Below are 25,691 nucleotides of genomic sequence, written 5' to 3' on the forward strand. Positions count from 1 at the left end.
ACTAGCAGGAAACTTGCCACCAGGATACGTGAACACCAACTGGCCACCAAAAGATGCGACCCACTCTCACTAGTTTCCATACATACAGACAAAGAAGGGCACCACATTTACTGGGACAACACACACATCCTAGGACATTCGTAATAAAGACACGCACGAGAATTCTTCGAGGCATGGCATTCTAACCAGAGCTCCATCAATAAACACATCGACTTAGATCCTATCTACCTTCCCTTGGGAAAAAAAATGGAAATGCCATCACCCACCTTCAGAAACCAAGATCTATAAATAGAGAGATGGGACATTACCACCAGCACTTCACCAGAGACTCACTGATGATGTTACCTAGTCATGGTGACGAAATATCTGAAAGCAAACTTTCAAGCTCAGCGAGCTAACTTACAGACTAATGCCAAATACTCATTAAAGACCTCAACTACTTCCTCTAGCTTTTGGCAGAAATTCCCTCCTTTGTCCTTGAGTGGACCTACCCTTTCCCAGATACTTAATATACATAAAAATGCCTCCAGATTCTTCTTTGTCCTCCTTGCCAAGAATATTTCACGCCCATTTCTACCCTCCTAATTCCTGGTTAAGTTCTTTTCTGATCCCTTTATATTCAAGGACCTTGTCTAATTTTAGTTTCCTAAACTTTATATATGCTTCATTTTCATTTTTGACCAGACTTTCAATATCTCTTGTCATCTAGGGTTCCTAAATCTTGCCATCCTTATCTTACTTCCTTACAGGAACGTGCTGTTCCTGAACTCTGACCAACTGGCTTTTAAAAGACATGTCAGAGCCCAATTCAGGCCCCACTTCTCAGGCTTTATCAGGTTCACACCCGCTGCTGCCGTTCACCTCTAGGTTTGCTTCCCTTTGCTCCAGCTGAGCTGAAGCCAGGCTCCTTAAGCCTACACCACCATTTAATACAATCATGACCAATTTTATCTCAGCCTCAATTCCACTTGCCTGTCTGCTCTCCATAGTCTTTAACTAATTAAGACTAAGGAGGAGATGGATTGATTTTTATTTAAACTTAATGTCCCAGCATCCTCCAAACTTTGGGGTAGTGGATTCTATAGATTTGAGAGAAATAATTTGTCCTTCCTTCTGGATCAAATTGGTTCCCTCATCTTTCATTCTAGATTGCCCCACATGAAACATCCTTTCTGTGTCTACTTCATCAATCCCCTTTTGTATTTATATGCCTCAATTAGACCTTCTCTCATTCTTCTCAACACGGACAGTAAATGCCTAAACTGTTTTATCTTCATAAAATGGACCTCTCTAAAGTGGAAGGACAAATAGAAAAGCGGATCATCTTTCATTGAAAAACTGGGCAATATTGATATTTGACGAAACCTCAATTGTGCAAATCACAAGGGTAACATGTAGGCACAACAAGCAATTAGGAAGGCAAGTGGTCTTGTTACACTTTATTGACAGAATTGGGATGCAGGAAACATGGCTGAATTATAAAAATGTGACTGAGCGAGGGGCAGGACTGTCAGCTCAACGTTTCAGGGTACAGAGGCTATTGGCCAGAGAAGGGGAGGCAAGAAGGGGGTGGGTGGAGGTGGGGGGAGTGCTGGTTTTGTTTAGGAAAACATCACAGCGGAACACTGATTATTCCTAGGGGATCACCCAGTGGAGCTGAGAAAATAGGGTGATGGGATTTTACTGAAGGTTTCAACACACACGCACGCGCATGTGCACACTCCAGTAGTCAGGAGTAAATATGTAGGTTAATCGCAGATAGCTGTAAGAATAATAAAGTTGCAAATCACACAACAACAGGTTTCAGAGTGCCGCTTCTTCAGGTGGTTATGGAGTACACAATTGTAAGACACAGAATTTATAGCAAAAGTTTACAGTGTGATGTAACTAAAATTAAACGTTGAAAATTACCTTGATTGTTTGTTAAGTCTCTCATCTGTTAGGATGACCATGATGCTTTTACTTCTTTCCTGTGTAAATCACAAAACTTATTTACGAGTTACATTCTCAGGTTAACTAACAATTGGTGTCAGTGCAGATAAGACGTTGAGATGTTGAAGGTGTTAACCCCCTGTGTTCCCTGTCTGTGCCATAATGTTTAGACTGATTCTAATCTAAAAAGTGAGTTAACGGAGTCTTACATGGATTCATGCAGTTTTGAGCAAAGTACAAAGGAACTCTGCAAGTACAAATTCACCCCACAAATGCATATGTGTTTGTGGGTTTTTGTGTGTGTGGGTTTTGTTTGTGTGTGTCTGGCTGGAGGTTCGTGAGTGTCATATATATATGTGTGTATGTGAGAGTGTAAATTGGTCTAAGTCTGTGAGAGAGTGCATGTGAGTGTGGGAGTGAGAGTATCTGTAGTGGTGTGTGTGCGCGCGCCTGGGGTGGGGTGTTGTGAGTGCCTGTGAGAGAGAGTGTATATGTGTGTGTGTGTGTGTTTAAGTCTGTGAGAGGGTGCCTGTGGGGGGGGTGTGTGTGAGTGAATGTGTGTGTGCATGCGCATGTAGGAGTATGTATATAGTGCAATGGTGGTCACCTGTAATGTGACATGAACCCAAGGTACTGGTTGAGGCCCTCCTTATGGGTACAGAGCTTAGCTATCAGCCTCTGCTCGGCCACTTTTTGCTGCTGCCTGTCCCGAAGTCCGCCTTGGAGGATGGTCACCCGAAGGTCTAAGGTCAAATGTCCCGCACCACTGAAGTGTTCTCCGACTGGGAAGGAACACTCCTGTCTATTGATTGTTGTGTGGTGCCCATTCATCTGTTGCCGTAGCCTCTGCTAGGTTTCCCCAATGTACCATGCCTCAGGGCATCCTTGCCTGCAGCATACGAGATAGACAACGTTGGGTGAATCGCATGAGTACCTGCCACGTACATGGTGGGAGGTATCCCCAAGCGTAATGGTGGTATCTATGTCCACACTCTGACAAGTCTTGCAGCGCCTACCGTGACAGGGTGTATGGTGTTGCCCTGAGAACCAGGCAGTTTGTGACGAACAGTGATCTGCTTGAGGTTTGGCGGTTGTTTAAAGGCGAGCAGTAGAGGTGTGGGGAAGGTCTTGGGAGGTGCTAATCCTCATTGATAATGTGTTGCAGGTTGCGAAGAACATGGCGTAGTTTTCCGGCTCCAGTACTTCCCAGGAGCCGGAAAACTACGCCATGTTCTTCACAACCTGCAACACATTATCAATGAGGATGAGCACCTCGCCAAGACCTTCCCCACACCTCTACTGCTCGCCTTTAACCAACCGCCAAACCTCAAGCAGACCATTGTTTGTCGCAAGCTGCCCGGCTTTCAGGGCAACACCATACACCCTGTCACGGTAGGCGCTGCAGGATGTGTCAGAGTGTGGACATAGATACCACCATTACGTGTAGGGACACCTGCCACCATGTACGTGGCAGGTACTCATGCAATTCGGCCAACATTGTCTATCTCGTCTGCTGCAGGCAAGGATGCCCTGAGGCATGGTACATTGGTGAAACCTAGCAGAGGCTACGGCAATGGATAAATGGGCACCGGACAACAATCAACAGATAGAAGTGTTCCCTCCCAGTTGGGGAACACTTCAGTGGTCCAGGACATTCGACCTCGGATTTTCGGGTGACCATCCTCCAAGGCGGACTTCGGGACAGGCAGCAGCGAAAAGTGGCCGAGCAGAGGCTGATAGCTAAGTTTGACATCCATAAGGAGGGCCTTAACTGGGACCTTGGGTTCATGTCACACTACAGGTGACCACCATTGCACTATACAGACACACCTATGCGCGCGCACACAAACATTCACACACACTCCTACAGACACACACACTCCCACACTCTCACATGCACCCTCTCACAGACTCAGACACTTTACACTTACACACACACATACACTCTCTCTCACAGACACTCACAAACCCCCACCCCAGACACACACACGCACTCCTACAGACATACACTCCCACACTCTGACATGCACCCTCTCACGGACTTAGACCACTTTACAATATCTCTCTCTCTCTCACACACACACACACACACACACACACACACACACACACACACACACACACACACACACACACACACACACATATATACACTCGCTCTCACAGACATTCTCAAACCCCCCACCACAGACACCCACACACACAAAAACCCATATACACATATGCATTTGTGGGGTGAATTTGTACTTGCAGAGTTCCATTGTACTTTGCTCAAAAACTGCATGAATCCATGTAAGACTCCGTTAATTCACTTTTTAGATTAGAATCAATCTAAACATTATGGCACAGACAGGGAACACCGGGGGCTAGCACCTTCAACATCTCAACGTCTTATCTGCACTGACACCAATTGTTACAGTTAACCTGAGACTGTAACTCGTAAATAAGTTTTGTGATTTACACAGGAAAGAAGTAAAAGCATCATGGTCATCCTAACAGATGAGAGACTTAACAAACAATCCAGGTAATTGTCAATGTATAATTTCAGTTACTTCGCACTGTAAACTTTTGCTATAAATTCTGTTATCTTACAATTGTGTACTCCACAACCACCTGATGAAGGGGCAGCGCTCCGAAAGCTAGTGCTTCCAATCAAACCTGTTGGACTATAACCTGGTGTTGTGTGATTTGTAACTTTGTACACCCCAGTCCAACACCGGCATCTCCAAACCGTAAGAATAATAGGTTGTAATCATAGGGGATTTTGAGTTTTCGGACATAGATTGGGACTGCCGTCGTGTTAAGGGCTTGGATGTGCAGATATTGTTAATAGCGTTAAAGAGAACGTCTTGATCAATATGTGATGGCCTTAACTAGAGAAGAGGAAAAACTCAGCCTCTTTTTGGGACTGAGGTGTTAGTGCGAGAGTATTTTGCGACAAGTGAACATAATTCTGTTAGTTTTAAAATAGTTTTGGAAAAAGATAGGCCTGTCCACAAGTTAAAGTTCTGAATTAGGGCAAGGCCTGTTTTAATAGTATTGGACAGGTAAGTTAATTGGAGTTGATTCATTGATAATGACACATGTTGCAAGTGGGAGGCTTTCAAAAGCAAGATGACAGTTCAAGGGCTGCATGCTCCTGTTAGTGTGAAGGGAAAAGCTATAGCGACCACTGGATGACTAGATATATCGAGGCTGTGGTCAAGAAAGAGGAGGCATACGTTCGGTAAAGACTACCTGGGATCAAGTGAATCCCCTGAGGAATATAGAGTTGTAGGAAATAAGGGGGATATCAGGAGGGCAAAAAGTTAGCTTTGTCAGATAAGGTTAAGGAGATTCCAAAGGGAATCTAGGAGTATATTAAGGCAAAAGAGTAACTATGGAGAGAGTAGGATCCATTAAAAATGAACGGAGCCATCTATGTATGAAACCACAGGAGATGGGTTAGATCCTAAACAAATATTTCCTGTCAATATTTACTGTGGAGAAAGTCATGGAAGCTAGGGAAATAAATAGCCATGTGTTGGAAAGAGTCCACATTACAGAAGAGGAGGTGCTGGATGTCTTAAAACACACAATATTAGATAAATCACCAGGACCTGATCAAGTGTTTGCTAGAACATTGTGGGAAGCTAGGGAAGAAATTGTAAAGCCCCTAGTATTTATATATTAATATTAGATATTAGTATCATCATCAGACACTGGTGAGGTGTGGCAAGACTGAAGGGTGACTAAAGTTATGCCATTCTTTAAGAAAGGCTGCAAGGAAAAGCCAGGGAACTAGAGACCAGTGAGCCTGATGTCAGTAGTGGGTATAACTTTGGAGAAGATTCTGAGAGACAAGATCTGCATACATTTGGAAAGGCAAGGACAGCCAGCATGGCTTTGTGTGTGGGAAATCTACTTGCAAGGTTTGCAAGACCTTCAACAAGGTTCGACATGGTAGACTGGTTAGTAAGGTTAGATCACATGGGATTCAGAGAGAGCTAGCCAGTTACATACAGAATTGACTTCACGGTAGGAGACAGGTGGTGGTAGAGGACTGTTGTTCAGACTGCTCCCCATGGTCCCTCTGTTCAATAAGACTCCCTAGTGCGAACCGTCAGCTGTGTAAGTCCTGCTCTAGTTTGCCCTACCAAACTGTTGTTTGTCATTTATATAAACGATTTTGATGAGAATATAGAGTCATGGATAGTAAGTTTGCAGATGACACCAAAATTGGTAGGCTAGTGGACAGTGAAGAAGGTTTTCAAAGAGTACAATGCGATCTTGATCCGCTGGTCCAATGACAGGAGTTTAATTTAGATAAATGTGAGGTATTGCATTTTGATAAGACAGACCAGGGCAGGGCTTGCACAGTTAATGGTAGGACCCTGGAGAGTGTTATCAAATAGAGAGGCCTAGAGGTGCAGGTACACTGTTCCTTGAAAGTGGCATCACAGTTAGATAATGGGATGTTAAGTCATGGTTGTACAAGATTTTGGTAAGGCCTCATTTGGCGTACTGCATACAGTTCTGGTCACCCTGCTGTAGGAAATATTAAACTGGAAAGGGTGGAGAAAAAGACTAACAAAGATATCACTACATCTGGAGGATCTGAGTTATAAGGAGAGAATGGATAGGCTGGGACCTATTCCCCTGGAGCATAAGAGGCTGAGGGGTGACCTTATAGAGGTTTATAAAGTCACAAGGGATGAAGATAAGATAAAAGCCAATGTCTTTTACCTAGGGTGAAGGGGTTCAAAACCAGAGGGCAAAAATTTAAAAGGGACCTGAGGGGCAACTAATTCACACAGCGGGTGGTGCATATATGGAACAAGCGCTAGCGAAAGTGGTAGAGGTGTGTACAGTAACAACATTTAAAAGGCATATAGATAGCATATGGATAGGTTTAGAGGTATATGCGCAAAATGCAGGTATATGGGACTCATTCAGTTTAGGAGAACTGTTTGGCATGGATGTGTTGGGCTCAAGGATCTGTTTCCATTCTCTATGACTGACTCTAGGAGTGAAGTCCTACTGAACTTCTACAGGGCAATCAGATTCTGGAGTACAAGTTTAGTTTTACAGTGTGCAGTCTATACTTACCTTAGACCCAGCGCTACATACATTGACTAGTCTTGATTCCTTGTTGTGGTTCTGCTCACCGAGCTGGGAATTTGTGTTGCAGACGTTTCGTCCCCTGTCTAGGTGACATCCTCAGTGCTTGGGAGCCTCCTGTGCAGTACTTCTGTGATGTTTCCTCCGGCATTTATATTGATTTGTATCTGCCGCTTCCAGTTGTCAGTTCCAGCTGTCCGCTGCAGTGGCCGGTATATTGGGTCCAGGTCGATGTGCTTATTGATTGAATCTGTGGATGAATGCCATGCCTCTAGGAATTCCCTGGCTGTTCTCTGTTTGGCTTTTCCTATAATAGTAGTGTTGTCCCAGTCGAACTCCTACTGCTTGTCATGAGGAGGCTCCCAAGCACTGAGGATGTCACCTAGACGGGCCGAAACGTCTCCAACACAAATTCCCAGCTCGGCGAACAGAACTACAACGACGAGCACCCACGCTACAAATCTTCTCCCAAACTTGGGACAAACTCCTTTAAGCATGAATCAAACTATGAAAAGTGTTTGGATGAAATATGTAGACATTCCCTAAACTTTACAAGAGTGAGAGGCAATCTCATTGAGCATATCAAGTTCCTACAGAACAATGTTGCAAAATCACATTCTTTTTTAAAAAAGGTCATTGGGTTCTCTTCATTATACACAAACCAATATTTCTCCTTTAACTGACATCAATAAAAGATACTACCTGACCATTTATCACATTTTGTTTTGTGGAAGCTTATTATGTACAAACTGGTATATCCTACATTGCAACAGTGAGTCCTCAAAAGTGCTAACTTGATTGTACATTGCTTTGAGATGATTTTCTTCCTTTCTGTCTTTTATCGTTTTGCTTATTTTCCTACCTTTTTATCCCTTTTTTCTTGCCCCTCTTATCTTGCAAATTTCAGTAAACCTGCTCAGTTGATCATTCATGCAGTTGTTGTAAATTATATATTAACAGTCCGTTTTTTTTACACTGCATTTGCAGTAGAGGTTGTGATTAAAAATGTTTGTTATTTTTTATCAGAAATAAGAAAGAGAAAAGAAAAGACAAGGACCGAGGACACAGCAAAGACAGAGCTGAGAACAGAGAAAATTCAAGTGGTCAGAGCCAGGATAAGAATAAGCGAGATCATTCTACCTCCAAGAAGAAGAAAGATAAGGAGAAAGATGGCAAAATCAAGCTGGATAAAACTGATATCAAGGTAGTATTTAATAAAGGAATTGAAGAATTTAAAGCTGTATCACAGTTACTTCTCTAGCAATTTCTGCTTTTTTGTTGTTTATCCCCCATAAATACTGTGCTACAAGAGTAAGTCAGACACGTTTGCAAGTAACTCACCTGAGTCACCAAACCCTGTTGATCATCGATAAGACAAGAGTCAGGAGTGTGACAGAATGTCCTCCACTTGTCTGGATGAGTGCAGCTACAACAACAGTGAAGAAGTTTGTCACCTTTCAGGGCAAATATTCATTCCCTTCTTCATTGATACACAGTAGCAGCTGTGTGTACACTCTTCAGCCTGGGGCAACTTGGGTCTCTGGATTATTAATCCAGTGATGTTACCACAACCTCCTTAATTATAATTTTTTAAATTTGTGTAGCACATAACATAAATATAATTCTAATAATGTGAAGCATTTAAATACACCTGATACTTAAAAGTAGCAGCAAGCAAAGTAACCATGATTGTGATGTTATCGATTTTATTTTGTCACACTCTGGTCTATGGCTGTTTTTTAAAATCCAATTCAATTTGACAGAAATAGCTGGCTTTATTATTAAACTTCCTGTATTGAGAAACTGCATTTAATAACTTGATTGTGTATAACAAACTAACCAGATAATTCTGCTGAATGCTGAAATATTGACATCTCTGAGACACTATCATGTTCCTTTAGTAGCTGGCATAGAGTCTCTTTGGTAGACACTTGAGGGCAGTCCATCTACCATTGTTCTTGACCACAGGTCGAGTAATGGCCAAGTAATTACAGTCTAAAGGGTAGCACATAGAAGTTGCCAATATTATCAAAAATAAGAAGACATTTTTATTTAAATTGGTATCACGAATTATAGACCAGGGTATGACTAACAGCATTCCTGCAAGGCAGTCGATCTCAAAAATAGGTGTGTAGAGTTTAAAGCTTAAAAATGTGTTGCTGGAAAAGCGCAGCATCAAAGGAACAGGAGAATCGACGTTTCGGGCATAAGTCCTTCTTCAGGAATGGATGCTGCCTGACCTGCTGTGCTTTTCCAGCAACACGTTTTTAAGCTCTGATCTGCAGTCCTCACTTTCTCCGTGTAGAGTTTAAAGGCTTCCTGCAATTTTATGATGAAGGGCTTTTGCCCGAAACGTCGATTCTTCCTGCTCCTCGAATACTGCCTGACCTGCTGTGCTTTTCCAGCATCACTATAATCTAGACTGCAATTTTATGTGAACTTACATATATTCTTGACTCATTGTTTCAGTGGTCACTTCTTCAGTGAGATTTTAGTTTAGGGCTAAGCAATGTTTACTTCAGTTACTAGCTCCAAAATATTAGCCATTACTGCCCTATGTTAGGAACTGCTGAGGAAAAAAAACAATCACTTCATTGACTATTCTATGTGGATTCAGAAAGATCTCCAGTTAGTCCCATGTTGAGTGTTTTGAACTTGAAAAGAAATAGAAGGCCTATAACTAACCTTGTTGTGATACTATATTTAGATTATTATTATCAGTCATGATATTTGTGAGGAGTCTTAATGGATGTTTAATATTTTTCAGGTGGAAGGAGAATGCAATAATGAAGAAGGGCATATTAATGATACAAGCAAAGACAACAAAGAAAATACTGAAGCTAGCAGTGAAGTTTTGGTCAATGTTAAAGAAAATGGTGACCACAACATAATTCACCAAAACACAGAAGAAGAAGTCAAGTCTGAGAAGTCTGAGAATATACCTGTAGTTAGTGCTGACGAAGAAAATGGAGAAAAACAAGACACATTAGCTTCAGACTTAAATGATTTGCAAAACAAGTCTGCTTCTTCAGCTGAGGTGGAATGTCCTTAGCAGCTTGACCTGATTACACATCTGTGTGACATTATCTTTGATGGATCTCAGAACTGGATGATGCTTCAACATTTTAAAATGAGAATCTGTAATGAAAAGCTTAACTTGAGTTTGCATGAGCCAGTGAGCATAGAATGGGTGGATAAGTAATGTCACTCAGACTGAAAATGACAAAGTAGTGCCTTTGTCATAAAGGATTTGTAAATATATGTACTACTTCCCTTAAACTCTCTCAATACACACATTTGCCTTCACAGAATGTTAAGTCCATAAGATGTCCGGACATTATTTTGCTAATGTTGATAAGGGGAGGGAACAGTGTCATATACCATCTTCATATGGACGTTTTATCCCCTCCTTGCAGTTGTAGACTTAACCATTTGTAAATGTATTCATACTGAGAGTTGAGAAATAGAAAAATACACAGATAGAACAAGAATTCATTATAGATTGGAATCGTTGATTTTGTTTCATGTGAAAAATAAAACCAACGATTCCAATCTTTGTGGATTTTTTCTATTTGTACTTTATAACTTTGGCAGTTGAATAAAATCAAGCTCTCTATGAGCATCAGTGATAAGGAGAGACTTATGATTTGATAAGTAACGGCATTGCAGTGGTACCAGTACTTTCACTGAAATTATAGTGTCAGTATTCAATTTATCCAGGTGGTTTTCTAATTATTTTGTAAGACTGGTTTATTCACTTTGATTAAGATTTAAAACTGCTAATTTATTGTCAGGTCTATGGAACATGGGAATCAAATCCTACTGTTGCTACAAATTGTTTTTGTCCTGAGAGTTTCAAACTATGGCCATTATTCATTATTATTCTGTCTAGCAGCTATTACATACTGGACTTTCACTGACAAGCTCTGAGTTTGTGAACAAAGATACCAAGAAAATGACACATGAGGAAGTGGCTCACTGTTCTCTGACTAGATTTCCTATAATTACTTTAATAATTGGATGCATCATTTCCAGTGATACCAAACTGTAACATTCGAGAAGATTCCATAGTCAATGATCTGCCTGTGTTACCTTGTGTTGTATGAAATGGCAGTTAAGGTATGAAAGGTTCCACAATTTGGAACTAGAAAGGGATCAAGCAGCCAGCATTTCTGGTTATAATTGCTATCGGTGATCCTGGCAAGTGATTGAGCACATACAAATTTTAAATGATAAGAATAACGTTTGACTGTATTGCTTTTGCATGAAGATTGGCTTCAACATGTCTAGAGGCTACGTGAGTCAAAGTGCTGGGTGACTTTTAGTTAAACCATACTGAACCATATTAAGAAGAGGGACAAAAATTGAATTAGCAAAGGAAGCATAGTTCCTTGTATTTAAGAAACCGGTATGGTGTATAACAAGAAAATGTTATCTTTACCATTTGCATTTTTAGGCTGAAGTGCCGTAACATAGTGAAGAATATTTATATGCAGTATAGTTAATTCAACATTTTTTGAAAATAGTGCTATTATCTCTGTTTCTTTAAATCTGTTATTATCAATGGCAATTTCCTGTTTTGGTATAATAGGAAAGAAAGATACAGCTATATTACACTGGCCCAGTATACTATAATATGCATCAAAAATTCTGTTTAGAAGCCATAATTTGTCTAGTTTAAGTAATAAGTTATTCTAAAATATTGATAGATTAATTTGACTTTGTAGGAACCTATTGATGCCTTTTCCATACATTACTGCTTTCCTTCTAAAGAGAATGGAGATTTGAACTCCTTTCTGAAATTTAAGACCTATAATAGCATCGAAGTACTGTACCATGATAAACTTTACACACTACTATTCATAGTCCAAATAAAATTTTCCTCACTTCTACAGAATGCCACAGGATATGTTATTTCTTGGTTGATCTAATGAACACACAAAAGTGAATAATGTCTGTTTTCTTTTGCTAATAGTTCATGTTTGTTAAATAAGCTTCATTTATTATGTATTGCTTACATTTTGAAAGATACTTGTGTGAAGAGGGTGAGGTATTTGCTTATATTTTGGAATATTTAGCATGTGTAAGGCTCTGAAAGTCTGCAAAGATGCTATTTGTATGTTGTGTTAAACTGTGAAGTGCAATTTTCTATTAAAAGTTTATAGTACAAGAAAAACCATAGTACAAAACATGCAAATTGCTTAGTTGCTAATTACAGTGTATTCTCAGAAAATGTGACCGAAATCATCTTTGTGGCACTAAAGGTATTTGTGTGATATCCATTTTACAAATAGTCGCAGATTGCTGATGTGATTATTTAGTACATCTGTTTCTTTTTAATTGTTATATAATTAATAAATATAGTTAAACAATTAATAAGACAACTGGTTGATAAGTTATTGTTTTACCTCATAGAGCATGGCTTAGCTAAATTTCTGTTGTCTTTAATGTCTTTGGAATCCTCTTAATGAATCATGGAAATATCTTTCAAGCAAGATGGGAACTGTGGCCAAAAAGAAACAAAGCAATGTTGGCTAATGGTTTATTTATTGAATTATTAATTTTTGATAAGTCTGGCTGTTTATGTATCCTCTGCATTATTCAGAGATGACTAGTCAGTTTTTACAGCATGGAAAGAGGACCTTCAGCCTGTTGTGTGTATGCCAGTCATCAAACATCTATCAATTCTAATCACATTTTTTCAGCACTTGACCTGTAGCCTTGTCTGCTATGATGCTTCCGGTGCTCATCCCAATACATCATAAATGTCCTGAGCGTTCCTGCCTCTACCACCCTTTTGAGGTAGTTGGTTCCAGATGTCCACAAACCTTTGGGTGAAAATGTTTTCCTCTAATTCTTTTTTAATTTCTTGCTCTGTGTTTTCACCCCTAGTTATTGACCCCTCTACAAAAGGGAAAGGTTTCTCCTGACTATGCCCTTCAGAGCTCTGTACACTTAAATCAGATACCACCCCTCCCCACCCCTCAGCTTTCTCAGTTCTAAGGAAAGCAGATCTCTCCAGATCAGGCAACATCCTGGTGAATCTCTTTTGCACCCTCTCTAGTACAGTCTCATCCTTAATGTATTGTGATAATGAAAATTGCACAAAGTATGCAAGCTGAGCCTAATTAACAATATAATCAACTCCATTATAAGCCCTAATTTTGATTTCCATGCTTTAACTAATAATTAACTAAAACTAATAAAGAGGAGTTGTGACTTTGAGGAAGGAAGTGAATGTAGTGTAGCCAAGTTTACAGATGGTACAAAAATAAGTGAAAAGACAGATTGTGACAGATATAAACAGTTTACAGAGAGCTATTAATAGGTTAAGAGAGCAAAAGAACCGAATATTGTTTAAATGGAGAGAAACAGCAGAAAAGCTGTTTCACGAAGGCATTTGGAGGTACTTGTGCATGAAAAAGAGAAAGCTGGCACACAGGTGCACAAGGTAATCAAGGCTTATGGGAATGTTGGCCCGAATTTTGAGAGTTAAATTATAAAAGTGGGGAGGTTCTACTACAGTTGTACTGGTGAGACTGCATCTGGATTACTATGAGAACGTTTAGTCCTCTTATTTAAGGAAAAGTATTATTTCATTGGAGGTAGTTCAGAGAAGGTTCACTAGGATGATCTCCATATGAAGGGATTGTCTTCTGAATAAAGACTAACCAGGCTGGGACTATACTCACTGGAGTTTTAGACGAATGACAATTGATCTCATTGAGCCACATAGGATTCTTAAGGGGCTTGTTGGAGTAAATGCTGTGATAGGGGAGGGGGGGGAGAGGAGGGGGGAGAGGGGAGGGGAGGGGGGGAGAGGGAAGGGGGGGAGAGGGGGAGGGGGGGAGAGGGGAGGGAAGGGGGGGGAGAGGGAAGGGGAGGGGGGGAGAGGGAGAGGGGAGGGGAGAGTTACCTGGATGCTTTGTTTCAGGAGGCAGTCACACCTGGGAGATTAAGTAATTCACATTCAGTTAGTGAACAGGGACATCAGAGTATGACTGTAAGTGAGGCAGGAAGGGGGGACCTGAGTTCAGGAGTGCGGGAGCCTCAGCCCTTGACCTTGTCCAACAGGCATGAGATTCTTGCTCCCTGTACGGATGAGAAAAAGGGCTCTGGACAGGATGAGCCAGCTGACCAAGGCACCATGCTGCAGAAAGCCATCCAAGCGGGGGGAGCAAAAACACAAGTAGTTGTTATAGGGGATTCTATAATTAGGGGGACAGATAGTATCCTATGCAAGCCGGATCGGGAGTCTCGCATGGTGTGTTGCCTGCGTGGTGCCAGCGTGCAGGACATCTCCGACCGGCTTGAAAGGATATTGGAGTGGGAGGGGGAGGATCCAGTTGTTGTCCACTTTGGGACTAACAACATAGGCAAAGCTAGGGTGGACGGCCTGTTTGGGGACTATCAAGCACTAGGAAGGAAATTGAAGTACAGGTCCTCAAGGGTCATAATCTCCGGATTACTGCCCGAGCTATGTGCCAATTGGCATAGGGATAATTAAATTAGGGAAGTAAACACGTGGCTAAGGGATTGGTGTGGGAGAGAGGGATTCCACTTCATGGGGCATTGGCATCAGTTTTGGAACCGGGGGGATCTGTACCGTTGGGACGGTCTCCACCTGAACCGATCAGGTACCAATGTTCTAGCGAAGAGGATAAATAGGGTGGTCAGTAGGACTTTAAACTTCTGAGTTGGGGGGAAGGGAAAGTGAAAGCGACAGGGAGTATGGAGTTAAATGGAAAGATAAGCAGGAGGATAACATGTATGCAGGTGGATTTAAGCTTGAGGCAGACTAGGAATGCAACAAAAAGGAAGGATAACTTAGGACATCTTATGACTTCCAATATCTCTAATGATAAGAAAGTTAGCATTAAGACACTTTACCTGAAAGCTCGTAGCATTCGTGACAAAGTAGATGAACTAACAGCACAGATCATCGTGAATGATTATGATGTGGTAGGCATCACAGAGACATGGTTGCAGGGGGTTCAGGACTGGCAGTTAAACATCCAAGGATTTACAACTTATCGAAAAGACAGGAAGGTGGGGGCGGAGTGGCCTTGTTAGTTAAGAACAAAATTAAATCTATGGCACTGAACGATATAGGGTTGGATGATGTGGAGTCTGTGTGGGTGGAATTGAGAAACCACAAAGGCAAAAAAACCATAATGGGAGTTATCTACAGACTCCTAACAGTGGTCAGGACCAGGGGTGCAACATGTACCGGGAAATAGAGAAGGCATGTCAGAAAGGCAAGGTCACAGTGATCATGGGAGACTTCAATATGCAGGTGGACTGGGTAAATAATGTTGCCAGTGAATCCAAAGAAAAGGAATTTGTTGAATGCTTACAGGATGGCCTTTTGGAACAGCTTGTCATGGAGCCCACAAGGGAGCAGGCTATTATGGACCTAGTGCTATGTAATGAACCAGACTTTATAAAAGATCTTAAAGTAAGGGAACACTTAGGAAGCAGCGATCATAATATGATAGAGTTCAATCTGCAGGTTGAAAGAGAGAAGGCAAAATTGGATGTAATGGTGTTACAGTTAAATAAAGGTAATTACAAGGGCATGAGAGAGGAACTGACGAAAATCGACTGGAAGCAGAGTCGAGCGGGGAAGACAGTAGAGCAAAAATGGCAGGAGTTTGCAGGTATAATTGAGGACACTGTACAGAGGTCATCCCCAAGAAAAGAAAGATTATCCGGGGAGGGATTTGACAGCCGTGGCTGACAAAGGAAGTCAGGAAATGTATCAAAGAAAAAGAGAGATCCTATAAAGTGGCCAAGAGCAGTGGGAAATCAGAAGATTGGGAAGGCTACAAAAACAAACCGAGGATAACAAAGAGAGTAATAAGGAAGGAGAGGATCAAATATGAAGGTAGGCTAGCCAGTAATATTAGAAATTATAGTAAGAGTTTCTTTCAATACATAAGAAACAAACGACAGGCAAAAGTAGACATTGGGCCACTTCAAACTGATGGTGGCTAGTGATGGGAGATAAGGAAATAGCAGGAGAACTTAAGTACTTTGTGTCAGTCTTCACAGTGGAAGACATGAGTAATATCCCAACAATTAAAGGGAATCAGGGGGCTGAGTTGAGTATGGTTGCCATGATAAAAGAGATAGTGCTAGAAAAGCTAAAAGGTCTTAAAATTGACAAATCGCCTGGCCCTGATGGGCTACATCCTAGAGTTCTGAGGGAGGTGGCTGAGGAAATAGCGGAGGCATTGGTTGAGATCTTTCAAAAGTCACTGGAGTCAGGGAAAGTCCCGGATGATTGGAAGATCGCTGTTGTAACCCCCTTGTTCAAGAACGGATCAAGACAAAAGATGGAAAATTATAGGCCAATTAGCCTAACCTCGGTTGTTGGTAAAATTCTAGAATCCATCATTAAGGATGAGGTTTCTAAATTCTTGGAAGCGCAGGGTCGGATTAGAACAAGTCAACATGAATTTAGTGAGGGGAGGTCGTGCCTGACAAACCTGTTAGAATTCTTTGAAGAGGTGACAAGTAGGTTAGACCAGGGAAACCCAGTGGATGCGGTCTATCTAGACTTCCAAAAGGCCTTTGATAAGGTGCCACACATGAGGCTGCTGAATAAGGTGAGGGCCCATAGTGTTCGAGGTGAGCGACTGGGATGGATTGAGGATTGGCTGTCTGACAGAAGGCAGAGAGTTGGGATAAAAGGTTCTCTTTCGGAATGGCAGCCGGTGAAAAGTGGTGTCCCACAGGGTTCAGTGTTGGGGCCACAGCTGTTATAAATGATCTGGATGAAGGGACTGGGGGCATTCTAGCGAAGTTTGCCGATAATACGAAGTTAGGTGGACAGGCAGGTAGTACTGAGGAAGTGGGGAGGCTGCAGAAGGTTCTAGACAGTTTGGGAGAGTGGGCCAGGAAATGGCTGATGAAATTCAACGTGAGTAAATGTGAGGTCTTGCACTTTGGAAAAAAGAAAACAAGCATGGACTACTTTCTAAACGGCGAGAAAATTCATAAAGCCAAAGTACAAAGGGATCTGGGAGTGCTAGTCGAGGATTCTCTGAAGGTAAACATGCAGGTTGAATCTGTGATTAAGAAAGCGAATGCAATGTTGTCATTTATCTCAAGAGGGTTGGAATATAAAAGCAGCGATGTGCTACTGAGCCTTTATAAAGCTCTGGCTAGGCCCCATTTGGAGTACTGTGTCCAGTTTTGGTCCCCACACCTCAGGAGGGGTATATTGGCACTGGCAGCGGAGATTCACACGGATGATCCCTGGAATGGCAGGTCTAACATACGAGGAATGGCTGAGAATCCTGGGATTGTATTCATTGGAGTTTAGAAGGTTAAGGGGAGATCTAATAGATACGTACAAGATAATACATGGCTTGGAAAGGGTGGACGCTAGGAAATTGTTTCTGTTAGGCGAGGAGACTAGGACCCGTGGACACAGCCTTAGAATTAGAGGGGGTAAATTCAGAACCGAAATGCGGAGATATTTCTTCAGCCAGAGAGTGGTGGGCCTGTGGAATTCATTGCCACGGAGTGCAGTGGAGGCTGGGATGCTAAATAGCTTCAAGGCCGAGATTGATAAATTCTTGATGTCACAAGGAATTAAGGGCTACGGGGATAATGCTGGTAAGTGGAGTTGAAATGCCCATCAGCCATGATTGAATTGTGGAGTGGACTTGATGGGCCGAATGGCCTTACTTCCACTCCTATGTCTTATGGTCTTATGCCGATCATCTGAAAAGACCAACTCTCTGTCCTGCATTCTAAGGCTTTCCTACACCAAATTTTTGTGTCATCTGTGAGCTTACAGATAATGCCTCCTACATTCATGTCTAAATCATTGATGTATAAACCCAGCGCCAAACCCAGTGAAGTGCTACTGGACACGGGGCTTCTAGTCCCAAAAACATCCTTTGGCCATTACTATCTGTTTCCTGCCACTAAGCCATTTTAAGATCTAATTTGGAAAATTTCCCTGGATATCATGAGCTTTTCATTTCTTGACCATGCAAGAACTTGTCAAAAGCCTGAGTAAAGTCCATGTAGACGACATCAACTGCACTAGCCTCATCTACAAGTTTGTTAACCTCCCCTTTTCCACTGCCACGCTGACTGTCCTAGATTAATGCTTCCATCTGCAAGATACATATTTATTAAACAGAAATAAAGGGATTAGGGGAAAACTGAAAAGTAAATTAGTGAGAAGAAGGAATAGTTAAGATTTGGAAAATTAATACTAGCCAGTGTCGAGTTGCATTTATATTGTGTGTTAAATGTAGAACATACCCCAGGAGAAATGTAAAGAAAACAAAATGGACACCAAGTCAACAAGGATGATACAGGGAAGGGTAAACAGATAGATATTAGGTGATGGTTTTAAAGGAAGGAAAAAAGTAAAGATGTGAAAAGAATTAACAAGCGACTTCCAGAAGCAAAGAACCTGTGACGGCATAGCTGCTAAAGAATAGGTTAATGGGTTCTGAAAAGTCAAATCAGAATCAAACATCAACCCTGTTTCTCTGTACACAGATGCTGGCAGACTTGATGCATTTCTTTGGCATTATCTTAAATGCCCAGCAAAAGCATTTGGTACTAGTTGCTCTGGACTGAAAGCAAAGAAATGCTGGCAATCACAGCAGGTCAGGCAGCAGCCGAGGTGAGAAAGCAAGCTAACGTTTTGAGTCAAGATGACTCCTCTTCAGATCTATGCTGCCTGACCAGCTGAGTTCTCCAACGTTTTTTGTTTCCAGTTCAGATTCCAGCATCTGCAGTAATTTGCTCCTACCTTTTTTTTATTTCAAAAATATACTTTATTCATAAAATGATTTGATGGTCTGAACATTTGGTCATGCCATACATATGTCAACATTTACATACACAGATCAGAATTTATGATTGTTATATACAGGTCTGTGCATTTCTCAATCATCTGTCCATGTATTTAGCTGAGGCATCAGCAGAGCCCAAAACGTCTGCATGGGCTCCCTGTTCTTCTTAGACAGGCAGATATTACACGGTGGTCTTTCCCCACCGCGCCTTGGCGGCAGCTGCCCCAAGCTTCAGCGCGTCCCTCAACACGTAGTCCTGGACCTTGGAATGTGCCAGTCTGCAACACTCAGTCGGGGTCAACTCCTTCAGCTGGAAGATCAACAGGTTTCGGACCACCCAGAGAGCGTCCTTCACCGAGTTGATGATCCTCCAGGCGCAGTTGATGTTCATCTCGGTGTGCGTCCCGGGGAACAGGCCGTAGAGCACGGAGTCCCGCGTCACGGCGCTGCTCGGGACGAACCTCGACAAGCACCACTGCATTCCTCTCCAGACTTCTTCTGCATAGGCACATTCCAGAAGGAGGTGTGTGACAGTCTCGTTCCCCCCCACAGCCGCTTCGAGGGCAGCGTGCGGTGCGGCTGAGAGTCTGGGCGTGCATGAAGGATCTCACAGGCAGAGCCCTTCTCACCACCAGCCAAGCCATGTCTTGGTGCTTGTTGGAAAGTTCTGGCGATGAGGCATCCTGCCAAATGACTTTGACAGTCTGCTCAGGGAACCGCTCAACAGGATCTGCCCTCTCCTTTTCCCGAAGGGTCTCAAGGACACTACGTGCTGACCACTTCCTAATTGACTTCTGGTCAAAGGTGTTTTTCCTCATAAATTTCTCCACGAAGGACAGGTGATACGGAACGGTCCAACTACTCGGAGCGTTCCGCGGCAGCGAGGCCAGGCCCATCCTTCGCAACACCGGGGACAGGTAGAACCTCAGTACGTAGTGACACTTGGTGTTTGCGTACCGGGGATCCACGCACAGCTTGATGCAACCACACACAAAGGTGGCCATCAGGGTGTGAGGGCGGCATTGGGTGTGTTTTTTCCCCCATTGCACTGGTCTTTGTACATTGTGTCTCTACGGACCCGGTCCATTTTTGATCTCCACATGAAGTGGAAGATGGCCCGGGTGACTGCGGCAGCACAGGTTCTGGGGATAGGCCAGACCTGTGCCACATATAGCAATACTGAGAGTACCTCACACCTGATGACCAGGTTTTTTCCCGCGATGGAGAGCGACCGTTGCCCCCATCTGCCTAGTTTCTGTCTCATCTTCCTGATCCGCTCCTCCGAGGTCTTGGCGCACACCCCAGCTGCCCCGAACCAAATACCCAGCACCTTCAGGTGGTCAGTCCTGGCGGTGAAGGGGATAGAGGATTGGTCGGCCCAGTTCCCGAAGAGCTTTGGCCTCGTTCTTGCCTCGGTTTACCTTGGCCCCCGAGGTCCATTCGAACTGGTCACAGATGCACATGAGTCTGTGCACGGACAGCGAATCCGAGCAGAAAACTGCGACATCATCCATCTACATGGAGGCCTTAACCTGTAGGCCCCTGCTACCAGGAATAGTCACCCCTCTCAGGCTCACATCCTTCCTGATGGATTCGGCAAATGGCTCTATGCAACACACAAGGCAGGAGAGAGAGGGCAGCCCTGCCTGAATCCAGATCTGACTGGGAAGCTATCTGATTCCCACCCATTGATTGAGACTGCACTGACAATGTTGGTGTAGAGCAGTCTGATCCAATTTCCGATTCCCTCCCCAAAGCCCATTTTGGAGAGGGCATCCCTCATATATGTATGTGATATCCTGTCAAAGGCTTTCTCCTGGTCCAGGCTGATGAGGCAGGTGTCCACCCCCCTGTCCTGCACGTAGGCGATCGTATCCCTGAGGAGTGCAAGACTCTCAGAGATCTTCCTGCCCGGTACAGCACAGGTTTGGTCAGGGTGAACCACCGACCCCAGCGCAGACCTGACCCGGTTGATGATGACCTTTGACAAGATTTTGTAATCTGTGTTTAACAGTGAGATTGGTCTCCAATTTCTAATTTCCTCCCTCTCCCCCTTCTGCTTGTAGATGAGGGTGATGATGCCTTTCCTCATGGATTCACTCATGGTACCTGCCCGAAGCATACTGACATACCCCTCCAGCAGGTCCCGGCCAATCAAGTCCCAAACAGTGGAATAAATCTTGACTGGTAAGCCGATGCTTCCGGGAGTTTTATTATTTTCGAAGGACTCGAGGGCCTTGGTCAGCTCATCCAGAGATAGCAGCTGGTCCAGCCTCTCTCGTGTTCCGTCGTCTAGGACCTCCGTGATAGAGGACAGGAACGATTGGGAGGCCGCGCTGTGGTTGGCTTTGAGTCATACAGACTGGCATAGAAGGATTTACTGATCCTCATGACGTCAGCCTGAGATGACGTTACCGAGCGATCTTCTTCCTTCAGGCTGCTGAGCACGGAGCTCTCTTTGTGCACCTTCTGGAAGAAGAAACGTGAGCACGTCTCATCCTGCTCCACCGAGCGGACCCTGGACTGGAAGATTATCCTGGAGGTCCTCCATGACATCAACCCAAAATATCTGCAGCAGGAGCAGGTTCTGCATACTTTCCTGGAGCTGGGACAGTTTTCCCCACCTCTCTCTCGCCTCCTGAACACCTTTGAGGATAAAGAGCCTCTTGATGTTCCCTTTTACCGTTTCCCACCAGTCTGCTGGAGACTCAGAGAGGGGCTTCACGGTTCTCCAACCTGCATAATCTGTCTTGAGCTCCTTGATGTTTCCCAGGGTCAACAGCTTAGTGTTCAGTTTCCACGTTCCCTTGCCCGCCCACTGCTCATCCTGTAGGTGACAGTCGGCCAGCAGGAGGCAGTGGTCAGAGAAGAACACTGGCTCGACGTCGGTGGTTCTGACCGAGAGCGTTCGGGACACAAACAGGTAATCTATCCTTGAGCGGATAGACCCGTCTGCCCGTGATTTGCTCCGACCTATGCTGCTGTGGAAATCAGAGGTGAAGGGAGATAAATGTAGGTGTATGAGCTGATCAGTGCAGAATAGAATGTATGCAATACACTTTACAGAATTGGATGCATGCAATAGAGTCTACCTGAAGTCTAGAAAGAGTGGGGGATAAACATGTGCCTGCAATTGTGGATGAAGTAATACGCAATTTGAAATATATAGAAAAGACATAAGCATAAATCTAAACTGTATTTAATTTATTTCAAATAATATGTTAACTATTTCTTGACTACCTTTCGCCTGCCTTCTCTCTTTGCCTACTGGAACTTCAATGAAAATACATTCTGTTATCAAGCATGTTCCGTCAACTCAAATTCAGTCTAATGCGATTGACAAATTGGGGACACTATTTCTCCAATGTGAGCTTTTAAAGCGTGTGTTGGTTGTAATGTACAGTACCAACACTTTAAGCAGGATTGCATAAGAACGCAGCCATCACGTTATAGAAGAACTGACTAACACTAAAAAAATGGTTACAATATCTGGTATCTAGATCCTGGATTCTTTTGATTTTGTACAAAGGTATATATTCGCTAGCAGGTCATCAAAAGTAAAAATATATTCTGTCTCCAATTGAATATCTCATTAAAGATGGGGATGATGTGGTTAATCATGAGAATCAACCTAAAGCTTATTTAATACCAAAAGGAGAAAAAAACCCAATGAATTGGCCTTTTATTTTTCCCTTTGAAGCCATTACCTAGCAACTAATGTGATAGTTGGAAATTCAAGATTAGAACAATCACTCTGAGCTAAGTTAAAAATACACCAGGTTATAGTCCAACAGGTTTATTTGGAAGTACTAGCTTTCAGAGTGCTGCTCCTTCATCAGGTGGTTGTGGAGCAGGATCATAAGACACAGAATTTATAGCAAAAGATTACGGTGTCATGCAACTAATATGATCTACTGAACAAACCTAGATTGCTGTCAAGTCTTTCCTTTTTTAGAATGGGTTGCAGGATTTTCATTAATATATAAATCCCAGAACGTTTTTCAAATTACATTCTCGAGATAACTTAAGCTCTTATTTAAAAAAGGTGACATCTCAGCTCAGGCAAGGCATTAAAGGTGTGAGGTTACAGACTCTCTATATCCCAATCTTGGGGCAGACTGGTTCGATTTCCAAAGTAGGAATTTATAAAATGTTACATGGATTGGGAGTGTTGCTGAACAAAGAGACCTTGGAGTGCAGGTTCATAGCTGCAAAGTGGAGTCGCAGGTAGATAGGATAGTGAAGAAGGCGTTTGGTATGCTTTCCTTTACTGGTCAGAGTATTGAGTACAGGAGTTGGGAGGTCATGTTGTGGCTGTACAGGACATTGGTTAGGCTACTGTTGGAATATTGCATGCAATTCTGGTCTCTTCCTATCGGAAAGATGTTGTGAAACTTGAAAGGGTTCAGAAAAGATTTACAAGGATGTTGCCAGGGTTGGAGGATCTGAGCGACAGGGAGAGGCTGAACAGGCTGGGGCTGTTTTCCCTGGAGCGTCGGAGGTGGAGGTGTGACTTTATAGAGGTTTACAAAATTATGAGGGGCATGGATAGGATAAATAGACAAAGTCTTTTCCTTGGGATCGGGGAGTCCAGAACTAGAGGGCATAGGTTTAGGGTGACAGGGGAAAGATATAAAAGAGACCTAAGGGGCAACTTTTTCACACAGAGGGTGGTACGTGTATGGAATGAACTGCCAGAGGAAGTGGTGGAGGCTGGTACAATTGCAACATTTAAGAGGCATTTGGATGGGTATATGAATAGGAAGGGTTTGGAGGGATATGGGCTGTGTGCTGGCAGGTGGGACTAGATTGAGTTGGGATATCTGGTCGGTATGGACAGATTGGACTGACGAGCCTGTTTCCATGCTGTACATCTCTATGACTCTATGACTGACTGCAGATTGTGTGATTTTTGAACATAATAAAATATATCTGCAGTTACAATTCTGCGAATGCAAATTCACCCCATAGCATTGTATGTGTATATGTGTGCGTGCATGTGTGTGTAAGCTTTTTAATAAAACCTTACGTTATCGCAGGAGAGAGAGAGAGAGAGAGAGAGAGAGAGAGAGAGTGAGACAGAGAACCTGCACAGTTGCTGCCTTTGCTGTTTTTGAATTTATATGTTGCTGGATATTGGAATGCATCTGGGAATATTAACAAATGGTGAGTATCACAACTAATCTGGGAGGAACCGGTTTGGGCGAAGTTCACAATACAGAATCAGATAAGTTAATTGTTGTTTTAAGTCTGTCCAAGAGAAAGGCTGTATTAGTGAGTACAGTGGGTTCTTTCTTGATTACATGTTTTTGGAGATAAGTCTCTTGATTAAACTTAAAATATAAGCCATAGCTCTTAATTTAACCTGGGGCAGTGTTTTGTAGAGGAATAAGACGGTGTTATTTTCTGGGTCTGTAGATTGTGAAGGAGCAAAAATGGCCTTTGCGGTGATATGTACTTCTTGTCAGATGTGGGAGTTTAAAGAGAGTTTAAGTGTTACTATGGATTATATCTGCTATAAATGCTGTTCGAAGCAAATCTTATCGGATCGAGTGGATCGGTTGGAGAGACAGATAGAAGCGATAAAGAATTTGCAACAGCAACAGTATGTGATGGATGGCAGTTATAGGAAGGGGGGAAGTCTCAGATACAGTCACATAGATGGGCTAACTCCAGGAAAGGTGAGAGAGGTCGGCACCTAGGGCAGGAGTCTTTTCTGGATATACCCATTTCAAATAGGTATGCTGTTTTGGAAAATGTAGGGGGTGAAGGATTCTCAGGGGAACGTGGCACAAACAGCCAAGTTTCTGATGTTGAGACTGGCTCTAATGCAATGATGGGTACGTCGGCTTCCAAGAGATCAATTGTGTTAGGGGATTCTATAGTCCAAGGTTCAGACAGATGTTTCTGTGGCCAGCAGAGAAAAAGCAGAATGGTGTGTTGTTTCCCTGGTGCCAGGATCAACGATGTCTCAGAGAGGGTGCAGAGTGTTCTCACAGGGGAGAGGGGCCAGCAAGAGGTCATTGTCCACATTGGAACCAATGATATAGGAATGGAAAAGTTTGAGACTCTGAAGGGGGATTCCAGAGAGTTAGGCAGTAATTTAAAAAGGAGGTCCTCAACGGCAGTAATATCTGGATTACTTCCAGTGCTACGAGCGAGTGAGGGCAGGAATAGGAGGATATAGCAGATGAATGCATGGCTCAGGAGCTGGTGTATGAGAGAAGGATTCACATTTTTGGATCATTGGAATCTCTTTTGGGGTAGAAGTGACCTGTACAAGAAGGATGGATTGCACCTAAATTGGAGGGGAATATACTGCCAGGGAAATTTGCTAGAACTGTTTGAGAGGATTTAAACTAGTAAGGTAGGGGGATGGGACCCAGGGAGATAGTGAGGAAAGAGAAAATTCTGAGACTGGTACAGTTGAGAACAGAAGTGAATCAAACAGTCAGGGCAGGCAGGGACAAGGTAGGACTAATAAATTAAACTGCATTTATTTCAATGCAAGGGACCTAACAGGGAAGGCAGATGAACTCAGCATATGGTTAGGAACATGGGACTGGGATATCATAGCAGTTATGAAAACATGGCTCAGGGATGGGCAGGACTAGCAGCTGAATGTTCCAGGATACAAATGCTACATGAAGGATAGAAAGGGAGGCAAGAGAGGAGGGGAAGTGACATTTTTGATAAGGGATAGCATTACAGCTGTGCTGAGGGAGGATATTCCCAGAAAAACATCCAGGGAAGTTATTTGGGTGGAACTGAGAAATAAGAAAGGGATGATCACCTTATTTGGGATTGTATTATAGGCCCCCTAATAGTCAA

General features: G+C 43.0%; 1 protein-coding gene across 1 annotated transcript in view; it reads left to right on the plus strand.

The window, feature by feature from the left end:
- The window catches only part of srek1 (splicing regulatory glutamine/lysine-rich protein 1), a 69,708-nt gene extending 57,292 nt beyond the window's left edge, over positions 1 to 12,416 (plus strand). The window contains exons 11-12 of the mRNA XM_072595732.1: positions 8,059 to 8,236; positions 9,800 to 12,416. Of these exons, the coding sequence (XP_072451833.1) occupies positions 8,059 to 8,236; positions 9,800 to 10,084 (463 nt within the window). The 3' untranslated portion in view covers positions 10,085 to 12,416. The remainder of the gene's footprint in view (positions 1 to 8,058; positions 8,237 to 9,799) is intronic.
- The last annotated feature ends 13,275 nt before the right edge of the window (positions 12,417 to 25,691 follow it).

This window comes from Chiloscyllium punctatum, chromosome 2, assembly GCF_047496795.1.
Source record: "Chiloscyllium punctatum isolate Juve2018m chromosome 2, sChiPun1.3, whole genome shotgun sequence".
NCBI classification, from domain to species: domain Eukaryota; kingdom Metazoa; phylum Chordata; class Chondrichthyes; order Orectolobiformes; family Hemiscylliidae; genus Chiloscyllium; species Chiloscyllium punctatum.